General features: G+C 39.8%; 1 protein-coding gene and 3 non-coding genes across 5 annotated transcripts; all 4 read right to left on the bottom strand.

The window, feature by feature from the left end:
* Positions 1–2: 2 nt before the first annotated feature.
* dkc1 (dyskeratosis congenita 1, dyskerin) lies at positions 3–4,728 on the bottom strand. 2 transcript variants are annotated; one of them, XM_034563225.1, is made up of 15 exons: positions 4,642–4,728; positions 3,720–3,769; positions 3,553–3,639; positions 3,121–3,212; positions 2,841–3,025; positions 2,636–2,700; positions 2,332–2,458; positions 1,869–1,999; positions 1,512–1,655; positions 1,307–1,427; positions 1,009–1,127; positions 834–937; positions 675–717; positions 361–519; positions 3–269 (listed from the first exon to the last, which is right to left on the bottom strand). In XM_034563225.1, the coding sequence occupies exons 1-15, from the start codon at positions 4,655–4,657 to the stop codon at positions 210–212; spliced, it is 1,503 nt and encodes a 500-aa protein (XP_034419116.1). In that variant the 5' UTR covers positions 4,658–4,728; the 3' UTR covers positions 3–209. The 2 variants fall into 2 exon arrangements, with proteins under 2 accessions (XP_034419116.1, XP_034419117.1); XM_034563226.1 differs by having other exon boundaries at positions 3,720–3,772; positions 4,642–4,727.
* LOC117725497 lies at positions 1,196–1,272 on the bottom strand. Its single transcript, XR_004608935.1, has one exon. It is a non-coding gene; the product is annotated as a small nucleolar RNA SNORD83 (small nucleolar RNA).
* On the bottom strand, positions 2,079–2,273 carry LOC117725498. The gene has a single exon (XR_004608937.1). It is a non-coding gene; the product is annotated as a small nucleolar RNA SNORD17 (small nucleolar RNA).
* LOC117725499 lies at positions 3,295–3,489 on the bottom strand. Its single transcript, XR_004608938.1, has one exon. It is a non-coding gene; the product is annotated as a small nucleolar RNA SNORD17 (small nucleolar RNA).
* Positions 4,729–15,040: the final 10,312 nt, after the last annotated feature.

The raw sequence follows: 15,040 nt of genomic DNA, 5'->3' as shown, positions 1-15,040 counted from the left end.
AATACAGAAAAACAACTTTTATTTTCAAATTCCAAACAGACTTCCTGTTCAGGTATTTACAGTAGAAAGAAAAACACAATAAAATGTATATAAAAACAAAAATAGTCTCTTTTCTTTGTGTCCATTTTTCTAAAACTCCTGAAGGTGTTGCATTCAGACAGGTGAGGGGCGGAGTCTCACTTTCCTGTTCACCTGTATATCCACTGTTGTCACTCTGCCTCGTCGCCGTGTTTTAGTTTCTTCTTCTTCTTCTTCTTGGCACTTAAAACCTACAATATGAAATATAATAGTTATATTCAGGCTCATGAACTGATCGTCAGGAGTTTAAAGACTTTAAAAGACAAACGCTTGTTTCCTCACCTCAGCCCCTCCCTCCTCAGGCTCCGCCTCCTCAGGTGCCTCCTCCTCCAGTTTCACTCTTTTCTCCTTCTTCTTCTTCTTCTTCTTCACGTCCTCTGCCGGCGGCGTGCTGGGTGCCGGGGGCACGTCGCCGTCGCTGTCTGCCGCCTCCCTCTTCCTCTGTGGAGCACAACGGTCAGATGGTCTTTTCTGAACAGGTGTTCCTCAGACTAGTCAAGTATGACATTAACCGGCAGAGTACCACCAGGGATCAGTTTTAAATTGGTATTCAGGATCTCGTGTGCATATTTATCAGCTGATCATTCCAAGTTTACCTTTGCTGACGCGTCACATGACTCTGCTGTCGCCTTGGAGATGCTTTCAATGAAAACAAAAACAATGCGTCAATAATTTAACTGAAGCTGCACAGCGAAGCTCACAGATCACATCAGCTCAGGGGGATAACCGGCTCCGCCCCCTCAGGCGACGCTCACCTGTAGTCCACATACTGGCTCTTCCAGTCGGTGGGCGTGCTGTCGTTGGGCTTCCCGTGTTTGTCCAGCAGTCCTTTCTGGATCATCATCTTCTTCTTGCTCGCCTGCAAACAAGCGTCCGTTAGCAGACTCAACCAAACGCAAGTGTTCAGCACCTGAGGTGGGCGGGGCTTACCTTGGGACCCAGACCCCACTTCCTAGGATACGTGTCCCTCTCCATGATGACCCTCTTGATCTTGGCCACGACGCCGTGGTCACAGGTGGAGATGACGGCTGTGGTCATCAGAGCAACGGCTGCAGGAGGAGAGACGTTAGTGAAGTCTTTCTAATAGTGAGGTCATCATCTTTAGCCCTGAACCCTCAGCCATCAGAACAGGGTGATAGATAGCAGGTCATCACAGCCCGAGAGCTACTGCATCTACTCTGCTCATCATGTGGCTACAGACACCTGTAGGCACCCGGCCCCACCTCACCTGTGCAGATGGCCTCCCCCTTGGTCGTGATGACCACGATGTCCTGGTTCATCTCGATGCCGTCTTCGTACCTGAGGACACCCGGCAGCATGATCTTGGCTCCGTAACAGATGGCGTTCACCTGGAAACAGTCAGGTCCTCAGGTTAGTCACGGGCAGCGACGACACGGCCACACGATAAATATAAAACTATTGATCAGCCTCACCGCGCTGTCCTTCATCACCAGCCTCTTGTAGGACACCAGCAGCTTCTCCAGCGGGAACACGACCCTCCGGAGGTACGTCTCGTCTTTGTTGTGGTCAAACTGCCACTGCGCGTCCAGCACGTCGTGCATCGTCACCATGTGGTCCTGAAAACAACAGCGGGCGTGAGGTTGCGAAAGGTCTCGATGGGGTCGTGGTGATGTCAGCAGCCTCGAGGCTCCACAGACACGACGATGTCCTCAGAGCTTCTGCTGCAGCTTTCTGTTCCAAAGATGAATTAACAGGCCGGCACCGAGCAGCAGGCCTGTACTCAACACTTTGATCAGACAGGAAGTGACTTCACGGGAATGGACCCTGACCTTCTCTCCCAGCACTCCGGACCGGACTCTCCTCAGCTCCTGCATCTGACCGCCAACCCCGAGCATGAGACCCATGTGCACACACAGAGTCCGGATGTAAGTTCCAGCCTCACAGCTCACCCAGAAGATACCTGCAACACAGACCATGTGACCTCAGAGACCTCCCACGGGCGTTTGATGACCTCACTGTCCTACGCGGGTCGTCCTCATGGGATCAGAACAGTCAATCGTCTTGGCGGCGCTCCAGTCGCAGCCTTCTCTCTGAGCAGGTTCGGCGTTGTCCGACAGAACGCCGACCAACGCCGGCACCGCAACAGAGAGGCTCCGCCCCCAGAACGGGGACAGAGGTGGTGGCTGAGACAAGATGGCCACTCAGCGAATGGATAAACGTCTTCATCACTTCACATGCTAAAGAGGTGGACCCAGGAGCCCTACTCGGGGTAATATTGATTATTGATCTTACCTAATCTCCTCTCAGGGTCGTATTCGATCAGTTTGCTCTCGTAGATGGTTCGAACCCTGAGCTGACGCTTCACGGCGGCGATGAGCGGCGGCCGCTGGAACAAAGCGCCCGTCAGCGTCTCCAATGCCTGCAGATAGAAAGTTAGTCAGTCACATGACCAACAGCCAGCCAATTAGAGCAAGCGCCAGGTCCAAGGCAAGTTTACAGATGTAATTACATCTAATCATCAAATTGATCTTAAAACCGTTAAATATAAATAATGTTTCAGTCTACAGCTTATTGATCTTAATGTCTCCAGACTCACCCGGGCAAGGGTGTGCTCGCTCTCTATGGCATTGTGCAGCCGAACGATCCCCACATACTCTTTACCTGCAACACACAGAGAGAGTAGTGAGGGGGCTGCTGGGTTTTACTGTGCTCACATGCCTGACAGCCGGGTGGAGACATTCGGCAACACAAAGATCACGCGTCAGTTTCTGGACCAACCGGCAGCCTTCATCTCAACCTACCGGCACTCTGCTGGGACTTGACCAATCGCGTGGCTCGATCCACACAGACGATCAGGCAGCCGGTGACTTTGGGGTCCAGCGTCCCGCTGTGGCCAGTCTTCTCTACCCGGAGGATCCTCCGGATCCACGCCACCACCTCGTGAGACGACGGGTTGGCCGGTTTGTCCAGGTTGATGAAGCCCGACCTGACAGGAAGTAGCATTGGATGTTAGCATTGCATACCCGACAGTGCTGGAGTTAACATAGCATACATGACAGTCCTGGTGTTAGCATTGCATACCTGACATAGTCCTGGATGTTCCTCTTCAGGGGGTTGCTTCCGTTCGCTAGAGGAGTGTAATGAGCCGTCCGGATGTTCAGTTTGTCAAAATGCTGCAAGAAGGTTTCATGTAAATGAGTTTCTTCCCGAGTGGAAACAGTTCTACGCGTGTCGTGTATCAACAGAGCACGTCATGGGATCAGAACAGTCAATCGTCTTGGCGGCGCTCCAGTCGCAGCCTTCTCTCTGAGCAGGTTCGGCGTTGTCCGACAGAACGCCGACCAACGCCGGCACCGCAACAGAGAGGCTCCGCCCCCAGAACGGGGACAGAGGTGGTGGCTGAGACAAGATGGCCACTCAGCGAATGGATAAACGTCTTCATCACTTCACATGCTAAAGACTTGTGCACCACAGTAGTAAATAATTAGCCTGAGGTGGTCCCAGGAGCCCTACCTTCAGTAACAGGGGCCACTGGGACGTGTCCAGAGAGGCCACCTTGGACTCCGGCTTGATGAGGAAGTCTCCGCTCTGCTGGATCTCCTGTTGATCAGAACACTTGTATTATAGCAGCAGCTCAGTCAGAGGAACTGAGGACCAGCAGACCACAAACCATCACTCACCCCGACGTCTTCATCAGGAACCCTCTTGCTTCTTCTCTTCTTCCCCGACGCTGCTGAGACACAAGCACTTTGGAATAAAACTGAAATAAAAGCCACGAAACTAAACAAATTAAGTCGTGTCGTGAAGTCACGTGAAAAGGAAAAAGAGCAGCTGCCCACGTGGCCTTAGACCACACGTGGTAGTTAGCACGATGCTGCTAACTAAGCTAACGGACAGAGTGAGCCACGTGTGACCCGCAGGGGTCGATGCAGGGACCTGGTTTTAATATTATTATTATAAAACGAGCTCTGCTTTAAACTGTTGTCGTCCTACAGGGGCCCGAGAGCAGGACACACGCGTCTTACGGGGGCCGAGAGGAGGCCACACGTGTCCTACGGGGGCCGAGAGGAGGCCACATGTGTCCTACGGGGGCCGAGAGGAGGCCACATGTGTCTTACGGGGGCCGAGAGGAGGCCACACGCGTCTTACGGGGGCCGAGAGCAGGACACACGCGTCTTACGGGGGCCGAGAGGAGGCCACATGTGTCCTACGGGGGCCGAGAGGAGGCCACACGTGTCCTACGGGGGCCGAGAGGAGGCCACACGTGTCCTACAGGGGCCGAGAGGAGGCCACACGTGTCCTACAGGGGCCGAGAGGAGGCCACACGTGTCTTACGGGGGCCCGACAGCAGGCCACATGTGGATCCCGCAGGGGCCCGTGAGCAGGCCCCAGGCGAGGACCGGGCTTCTCCGCATCAGCAGCTTCCTACAGAAACACGCGGCGACCCAACACACGAGGGAGCCATGCACGAGACTATATGACTAGATAAAGACACAGGCAGACATCTTTACATGACGTCACACCGAGCGCCAACAACCGGAGTCTAAAGAAGCCTGAACACGTCACACAACATGTATATAACGAGTAAAGCGCAGCGCTCACCTTCTGGGTCCGCCATCTTCCTCCGAGACTGAAGGAAAGACTGCGGCTCGCTCCGCTCCGGCTCCTCCTTGTTCCGCTTCTTCTTCTCGGGTTGGACTGGAGGACGATGAACCTACGTTACCGGAACCTGGCGCCACCTGCTGTAGCGGAGGGTGTATTACGTATATCTATGTATCATGTTATATATGTATGATGTTATACATGTATACATCATGTATACATGTATACATCATGTATACATGTATAACATCATACATATAACATATACACATGTATAATACATGTGTATATGTTATATGTATGATGTTATATGTATATATGTATGATGTTACATGTTATATGTATCATGTTATATATGTATGATGTTATACATGTATACATCATGTATACATGTATACATCATGTATACATGTATAACATCATACATATAACATATACACATGTATAATACATGTGTATATGTTATATGTATGATGTTATATGTATATATGTATGATGTTACATGTTATATGTATCATGTTATATATGTATGATGTTATACATGTATACATGTGTATATGTATGTTATGTATGATGTTATATGTATGATGTTATATATGTATACATGATGTATACATGTATAACATCATACATATAACATATACACATGTATAATACATGTGTATATGTATAATGTTATATGTATATATGTATGATGTTATATGTATATATGTATGATGTTATGTATATATGTATGATGTTATGTATATATGTATGATGTTATACATGTATACATGTGTATATGTATATATGTATATATGTATGATGTTATATGTATATATGTATGATCTTATATGTATATATGTATGATGTTACATGTTATATGTATGATGTTATGTATATATGTATGATGTTATATGTATATATGTATGATGTTATATGTATGATGTTATATGTATATATGTATGATCTTATATGTATGATGTTATATGTATATATGTATGATCTTATATGTATATATGTATGATCTTATATGTATATATGTATGATGTTATATGTATATATGTATGATGTTATATGTATATATGTGTATGATGTTATATGTATATATGTATGATGTTATATGTATATATGTATGATCTTATATGTATATATGTATGATGTTACATGTTATATGTATGATGTTATGTATATATGTATGATGTTATATGTATATATGTATGATGTTATATGTATATATGTATGATGTTATATGTATATATGTATGATGTTATATGTATATATGTATGATGTTATATGTATATATGTATGATGTTATATGTATATATGTATGATCTTATATGTATGATGTTATATGTATATATGTATGATGTTGTATGTATATATGTATGATGTTGTATGTATATATGTATGATGTTATATGTATATATGTATGATGTTATATGTATATATGTATGATGTTATATGTATATATGTATGATGTTATATGTATATATGTATGATGTTATATGTATATATGTATGATGTTATATGTATATATGTATGATCTTATATGTATATATTTATGATGTTATATGTATATATGTATGATGTTATATGTATGATGTTGTATGTATATATGTATGATGTTATATGTATATATGTATGATGTTATATGTATATATGTATGATGTTATATTTATATATGTATGATGTTATATGTAATATATGTATGATGTTATATGTATATATGTATGATGTTATATGTATATGATATATGTAATATATATATGATGTTATATGTATATATTTATGATCTTATATGTATATGTGTATATATGTATGATATTGTGTATACATGTATATATATTGTTTTGTGTATATGTATGTTATGTGTATATATGTATGTTATACATGTATATGTGTTATGTGTATATGTGTATGATGTTATATGTATATATGTATGATGTTATATGTATATATGTATGATCTTATATGTATATATGTATGATGTTATATGTATGATGTTATATGTATATATTTATGATGTTATATGTATATATGTATGATGTTGTATGTATACATTTATGATGTTATATGTATATATGTATGATGTTATATGTATATATGTATGATGTTATATGTATATATGTATGATCTTATATGTATATATGTATGATGTTATATGTATATATGTATGATGTTATATGTATATATGTATGATCTTATATGTATATATGTATGATGTTATATGTATATATGTATGATGTTATATGTATATATGTATGATGTTGTATGTATACATTTATGATGTTATATGTATATATGTATGATCTTATATGTATATATGTATGATGTTATATGTATATATGTATGATGTTATATGTATATATGTATGATCTTATATGTATATATGTATGATGTTATATGTATGATGTTATATGTATATATTTATGATGTTATATGTATATATGTATGATGTTGTATGTATACATTTATGATGTTATATGTATATATGTATGATCTTATATGTATATATGTATGATCTTATATGTATATATGTATGATGTTATATGTATGATGTTATATGTATATATGTATGATCTTATATGTATATATGTATGATGTTATATGTATATATGTATGATCTTATATGTATATATGTATGATCTTATATGTATATATGTATGATGTTTTATGTATATATGTATGATGTTATATGTATATATGTATGATCTTATATGTATATATGTATGATCTTATATGTATATATGTATGATGTTATATGTATATATGTATGATGTTATATGTATATATGTATGATGTTGTATGTATATATGTATATGATGTTATATGTATATATGTATGATGTTATATGTATATATGTATGATGTTATATGTATATATGTATGATGTTATATGTATATATGTATGATGTTATATGTATATATGTATGATCTTATATGTATATATGTATGATGTTATATGTATATATGTATGATCTTATATGTATGATCTTATATGTATATATGTATGATGTTATATGTATATATGTATGATGTTATATGTATATATGTATGATCTTATATGTATATATGTATGATGTTATATGTATATATGTATGATGTTATATGTATATATGTATGATGTTGTATGTATATATGTATATGATGTTATATGTATATATGTATGATGTTATATGTATATATGTATGATGTTATATGTATATATGTATGATGTTATATGTATATATGTATGATCTTATATGTATATATGTATGATGTTATATGTATGATGTTATATTTATATATGTATGATGTTATATGTATATATGTATGATCTTATATGTATATATGTATGATGTTATATGTATATATGTATGATCTTATATGTATATATGTATGATCTTATATGTATATATGTATGATGTTATATGTATGATGTTATATTTATATATGTATGATGTTATATGTATATATGTATGATCTTATATGTATATATGTATGATGTTATATGTATATATGTATGATCTTATATGTATATATGTATGATCTTATATGTATATATGTATGATGTTATATGTATATATGTATGATGTTATATGTATATATGTATGATGTTATATGTTTATATGTATGATGTTATATGTATATATGTATGATCTTATATGTATATATGTATGATGTTATATGTATATATGTATGATGTTATATGTATATATTTATGATCTTATATGTATATATGTATGATGTTATATGTATATATGTATGATCTTATATGTATATATGTATGATGTTATATGTATATATGTATGATGATATATGTATATATTTATGATCTTATATGTATATATGTATGATGATATATGTATATATTTATGATCTTATATGTATATATGTATATGATGTTATATTACATTACATTACATTACATGTCATTTAGCTGACGCTTTTATCCAAAGCGACTTACAATAAGTGCATAAAACCGTGAGTCCAAACTCAGAACAACAAGAATCAAGCAAGTACAATTTCTTCAATAAAGTCAAACTACAAAGTACTATCCGTAAGTGCCATTTAAGTGCTACTAAAGTGCTATCGGTAAGGGACATTTAAGTGCTACTACGGCATTTAAGTGCTACCTATTCAAGGTATAGTCGAAAGAGATGTGTTTTTAGTTTGCGACGGAAGATGTAGAGACTTTCTGCTGTCCTGATGTCAATGGGGAGCTCGTTCCACCAATGAGGAGCCAGCACAGCAAACAGTCGTGATTTAGCTCGAAGTGAAGGAGCTACAAGCAGATTGGCAGAAGCCGAGCGAAGTGAACGGGCTGGGGTGTGAGGTTAGACCATGTCCTGGGTGTGAGGTTAGACCATGTCCTGGTGTGAGGTTAGACCATGTCCTGGGTGTGAGGTTTGACCATGTCCTGGATGTAGACCAGACCCGATCTGTTCGCAGCACGGTACGCAAGTACCAATGTTTTGAAGCGGATGCGGGCGGCCACCGGTAGCCAGTGAAGGTCGCGGAGGAGCGGAGGATTGTGGGTAAATTTCGGTCGGTTGAAGACCAGTCGAGCAGCTGCATTCTGGATGAGCTGTAGAGGTCGAATGGCATTAGCAGGTAGACCTGAAGGAGGGAGTTGCAATAGTCTAGCCGTGAGATGACCAGAGCCTGGACCAGAACCTGTGCCGCCTTCTGAGTGAGAAGGGGTCGGATTCTCCTGATGTTGTACAGCATGTACCTACAGGAGCGTGTTATTGCAGTAATGTTGGCAGTCAGGGAGAGTTGACTGTCGAGTGTCACTCCGAGGTTTCTGGCAGTCGGAGTCGGAACCAGCACTGAGTCGTTGAAGTTAATAGATAGGTCGTGGGTGGGAGAGCCTTTTCCTGGAAGGAGGAGAAGTTCAGTCTTGTCCGGGTTAATTTTCAGGTGGTGTGCAGACATCCACTGAGAGATGTCAGTCAGACAGGCAGAGATTCGTGCTGCTACCCGTGCTTCAGATTGGGGAAACGAGAGGATCAGTTGGGTGTCGTCAGCATAGCTGTGGTAGGTGAAGCCATGCGAGCGAATGACAGAGCCAAGAGAGTTGGTGTACAGAGAGAAGAGAAGAGGACCAAGGACTGAACCCTGAGGGACCCCAGTAGTCAGAGGACAAGGCTCAGACACAGATCCTCTCCAGGTTACCCGGTAAGAGCGGTCGGTGAGGTAGGATGAGAAGAGTGAGAGCAGAGCCTGAGATACCAGGTCCTGGAGGGAGGACATGAGGATCTGGTGGTTCACTGTGTCAAAGGCAGCGGAAAGGTCTAGAAGGATAAGGACAGAGGAGAGAGAGGCTGCTCTAGTGTGAAGGATAAGGACAGAGGAGAGAGGATGCTCTAGTGTGAAGGGTAAGGACAGAGGAGAGAGAGGCTGCTCTAGCAGTGTGAAGCTGCTCAGAGACAGCAAGGAGGGCAGTCTCTGTTGAGTGGCCTTGAATCCAGACTGGTGGGGGTCTAGAAGGTTGTTACAGTGAAGAAAGGAGGAGACTTGGTTAAAGATAGCTCGCTCTAGAGTTTTGGAAAGGAAGGGGAGGAGAGAGACAGGTCTGTAGTTGTTGACTTCAGGTCTGTAGTTGTTGACTTCAGGTCTGTAGTTGTTGACTTCAGGTCTGTGGTTGTTGACTTCAGGTCTATAGTTGTTGACTTCAGGTCTGGTTGTTGACTTCAGGTCTGTAGTTGTTGACTTCAGGTCTGTAGTTGTTGACTTCAGGTCTGTGGTTGTTGACTTCAGGTCTGTAGTTGTTGACTTCAGGTCTGTAGTTGTTGACTTCAGGTCTGTTGTTATTTACTTCAGGTCTGTAGTTGTTGACTTCAGGTCTGTAGTTGTTGACTTCAGGTCTGTTGTTATTGACTTCAGGTCTGTAGTTGTTGACTTCAGGTCTGTAGTTGTTGTTGACTTCAGGTCTGTAGTTGTTGACTTCAGGTCTGTAGTTGTTGACTTCAGGTCTGTGGTTGTTGACTTCAGGTCTGTAGTTGTTGACTTCAGGTCTGTAGTTATTGACTTCAGGTCTGTAGTTGTTGACTTCAGGTCTGTAGTTATTGACTTCAGGTCTGTAGTTGTTGACTTCAGGTCTGTAGTTATTGACTTCAGGTCTGTAGTTGTTGACTTCAGGTCTGTAGTTATTGACTTCAGGTCTGTAGTTGTTGACTTCAGGTCTGTAGTTGTTGACTTCAGGTCTGTGGTTGTTGACTTCAGGTCTGTAGTTGTTGACTTCAGGTCTGTAGTTATTGACTTCAGGTCTGTTGTTATTGACTTCAGGTCTGTAGTTGTTGACTTCAGGTCTGTAGTTGTTGACTTCAGGTCTGTAGTTGTTGACTTCAGGTCTGTAGTTATTGACTTCAGGTCTGTAGTTGTTGACTTCAGGTCTGTAGTTGTTGACTTCAGGTCTGTGGTTGTTGACTTCAGGTCTGTAGTTGTTGACTTCAGGTCTGTAGTTATTGACTTCAGGTCTGTTGTTATTGACTTCAGGTCTGTAGTTGTTGACTTCAGGTCTGTAGTTGTTGACTTCAGGTCTGTAGTTGTTGACTTCAGGTCTGTAGTTGTTGACTTCAGGTCTGTAGTTATTGACTTCAGGTCTGTAGTTGTTGACTTCAGGTCTGTAGTTGTTGACTTCAGGTCTGTAGTTGTTGACTTCAGGTCTGTAGTTGTTGACTTCAGGTCTGTAGTTATTGACTTCAGGTCTGTAGTTGTTGACTTCAGGTCTGTAGTTGTTGACTTCAGGTCTGTAGTTATTGACTTCAGGTCTGTAGTTGTTGACTTCAGGTCTGTAGTTATTGACTTCAGGTCTGTAGTTGTTGTTGACTTCAGGTCTGTAGTTGTTGACTTCAGGTCTGTAGTTGTTGTTGACTTCAGGTCTGTAGTTATTGACTTCAGGTCTGTGGTTGTTGACTTCAGGTCTGTAGTTGTTGACTTCAGGTCTATAGTTATTGACTTCAGGTCTGTAGTTATTGACTTCAGGTCTGTAGTTGTTGACTTCAGGTCTGTAGTTATTGACTTCAGATGGGTCCAGAGTGGGTTTCTTCAGGAGAGGGTTGACTCCGCCTCCTTCAGAGAGTTGGGGAAACAGCCGGTTGAGAGGGAGGTGTTAATAAGATGGGTGAGAAAGGGAAGAAGGTCCGGAGCAATGGACTGGAGAAGGTGAGACGGGATGGGGTCAAGGGGGCAGGTGGTTGGGGGGTCAGAGGTCATCAAGGTAAGAACTTGATTAGGAGACAGGGGGATGAAAGAGGAAAACAAGGGGGAAGAAGGTGAAGTTACTGGAGGTGTAGTTGAGGAAGATGGATTAGTAAATTATATGTAATATATGTATGATGTTATATGTATATATGTATGATGTTATATGTAATATATGTATGATGTTATATGTAATATATTGTTAGGTTGTAGTGGATTTTATGTACACTTGCACATGTAGATAAGAGAGGTTATGTTTTAAATTAATACATAAAGAAAGATATGATCATTAATTTGAGGAATATTCTGAGGAATGTATTATGAAGCATAAGAGATGATCACTGTTTTATTATTCTGTTTGTTAATGACAAATGTAAAGATTCATTGTATGATGCATGGGAATGAATGGATGTTTTGTTGTTTAGACAATAGTTAAAATGGATGCCGATTAAAACCTGATTTGATTTGAGGCATTCTTTGAAGTGGCCAATGGAACTAACCCTCAGGTGTGAACCTCATGTCTTATTCTCTGGTCAGCAGCATGTCTCTGAAAGGTATTTACATGAATACCTCCACTAACCAATGGAACTAACCTTCAGGTGTGAACCTCATGTCTTATTCTCTGGTCAGCAGCATGCTGTGTCTCTGAAAGGTATTTACATGAATACCTCCACTAACCAATGGAACTAACCTTCAGGTGTGAACCTCATGTCTTATTCTCTGGTCAGCAGCATGTCTCTGAAAGGTATTTACATGAATACCTCCACTAACCAATGGAACTAACCTTCAGGTGTGAACCTCATGTCTTATTCTCTGGTCAGCAGCATGTCTCTGAAAGGTATTTACATGAATACCTCCACTAACCAATGGGACTAACCTTCAGGTGTGAACCTCATGTCTTATTCTCTGGTCAGCAGCATGTCTCTGAAAGGTATTTACATGAATACCTCCACTAACCAATGGAACTAACCTTCAGGTGTGAACCTCATGTCTTATTCTCTGGTCAGCAGCATGTCTCTGAAAGGTATTTACATGAATACCTCCACTAACCAATGGAACTAACCTTCAGGTGTGAACCTCATGTCTTATTCTCTGGTCAGCAGCATGTCTCTGAAAGGTATTTACATGAATACCTCCACTAACCAATGGAACTAACCTTCAGGTGTGAACCTCATGTCTTATTCTCTGGTCAGCAGCATGCTGTGTCTCTGAAAGGTATTTACATGAATACCTCCACTAACCAATGGAACTAACCTTCAGGTGTGAACCTCATGTCTTATTCTCTGGTCAGCAGCATGCTGTGTCTCTGAAAGGTATTTACATGAATACCTCCACTAACCAATGGAACTAACCTTCAGGTGTGAACCTCATGTCTTATTCTCTGGTCAGCAGCATGTCTCTGAAAGGTATTTACATGAATACCTCCACTAACCAATGGAACTAACCCTCAGGTGTGAGCCTCATGTCTTATTCTCTGGTCAGCAGCATGCTGTGTCTCTGAAAGGTATTTACATGAATACCTCCACTAACCAATGGGAGCTTAGCTCAGCGAATGGACTGCGAATAAAACTAATTGTAAGACGTGAATTTGGTCTCTTACGTGGTGACGCCAGACAGAAACTGTTGGCTACGTCAGGAGACTGGAAGTGAAGCCATGTGAGCGCGTCCGGGCCTGGACCATGTATGTATACAGATGACTCTTGTTTGTTATGATTAAATAATGATTATTATATACCTCTGGCTTCGGAGCTTCTTCTTCCAGGCACCAGGTAGCTCGAGATTCTTTGAACTCTTACAATATGTATGATCTTATATGTATATATGTATGATGTTATATGTAATATATGTATGATGTTATATGTAATATATGTATATGATGTTATATGTAATATATGTATGATGTTATATGTATATATGTATATGATGTTATATGTATATGATGTTATATGTAATATATGTATGATGTTATATGTATATATGTATGATGTTATATGTAATATATGTATTATGTTATATGTATATATGTATATGATGTTATATGTAATATATGTATGATGTTATATGTATATATGTATGATGTTATATGTATATATGTATGATGTTATATGTATATATGTATATGATGTTATATGTAATATATGTATGATGTTATATGTATATATGTATGATGTTATATGTAATATATGTATTATGTTATATGTATATGATGTTATATGTAATATATGTATGATCTTATATGTATATATGTATGATGTTATATGTATATATGTATATGATGTTATATGTAATATATGTATGATGTTATATGTATATATGTATGATGTTATATGTATATATGTATATGATGTTATATGTAATATATGTATGATGTTATATGTATATATTTATGATCTTATATGTATATGTGTATATATGTATGATATTGTGTATACATGTATATATATTGTTTTGTGTATATGTATGTTATGTGTATATATGTATGTTATACATGTATGTGTTATGTGTATATGTGTATGTTATACATGTATACTTGTGTATATGTATGTTATGTGTATATATTTATGATCTTATATGTATGTGTATATATGTATGATGTGTATACATGTATATATATTATGTTTTGTGTATATGTATGTTATGTGTATATATGTATGTTATATGTATACATATAGGGGCTGCACGGTGGTGTAGTGGCTAGCACTGTCGCCTCACAGCAAGAGGGCCGCGGGTTCGATTCCCGGTCGGAGCGGTCCTTCTGTGTGGAGTTTGCATGTTCTCCCCGTGGCAGCGTGGGTTCTCTCCGGGCTCTCCGGCTTCCTCCCACAGTCCAAAGACATGCTGCAGGTTAATTGATCTCTAAATGTCCCATAGGTGTGAATGTGAGAGTGAATGGTTGTATGTCCCTACATGTGCCCTCGATGGACTGGCGGCCTGTCCAGGGTGTCCCCTGCCTTCGCCCTATGTCAGCTGGGATAGGCTCCAGCGCCCCCTAATGAGGATAAGCGGTATTGAAAATGGATGGATGGATGGATGGATGGATGGATGGATGGATGGATGGATGGATGGATGGATGGATGGATGGATGGATGGATGGATGTATACATACATATATATATATATATATTTATATGTATATATATATGTTGCTCTAAAGTTATAAGTCTTTACAGTATTGCATGTTTTTAAAAGTCAAAGTATGTCATAAAATCTTCTAAAATGATAGAAACACTTTG

This window comes from Cyclopterus lumpus, chromosome 22, assembly GCF_009769545.1.
Source record: "Cyclopterus lumpus isolate fCycLum1 chromosome 22, fCycLum1.pri, whole genome shotgun sequence".
In the NCBI taxonomy this organism is placed as follows: domain Eukaryota; kingdom Metazoa; phylum Chordata; class Actinopteri; order Perciformes; family Cyclopteridae; genus Cyclopterus; species Cyclopterus lumpus.
This window is presented reverse-complemented; position numbering and strand designations above follow the sequence as displayed.

What these genes read in the sequence shown, in the direction of transcription:
- dkc1 (XM_034563226.1), bottom strand. An exon ending in GCGAGCACACCCTTGCCCGG is followed by an intron (nt 2,459 to 2,635) that starts GTGAGTCTGGAG and finishes TTCTATCTGCAG; the next exon opens with GCATTGGAGACGCTGACGGG. An exon ending in AGCCAGTATGTGGACTACAG is followed by an intron (nt 718 to 833) that starts GTGAGCGTCGCC and finishes TTTCATTGAAAG; the next exon opens with CATCTCCAAGGCGACAGCAG.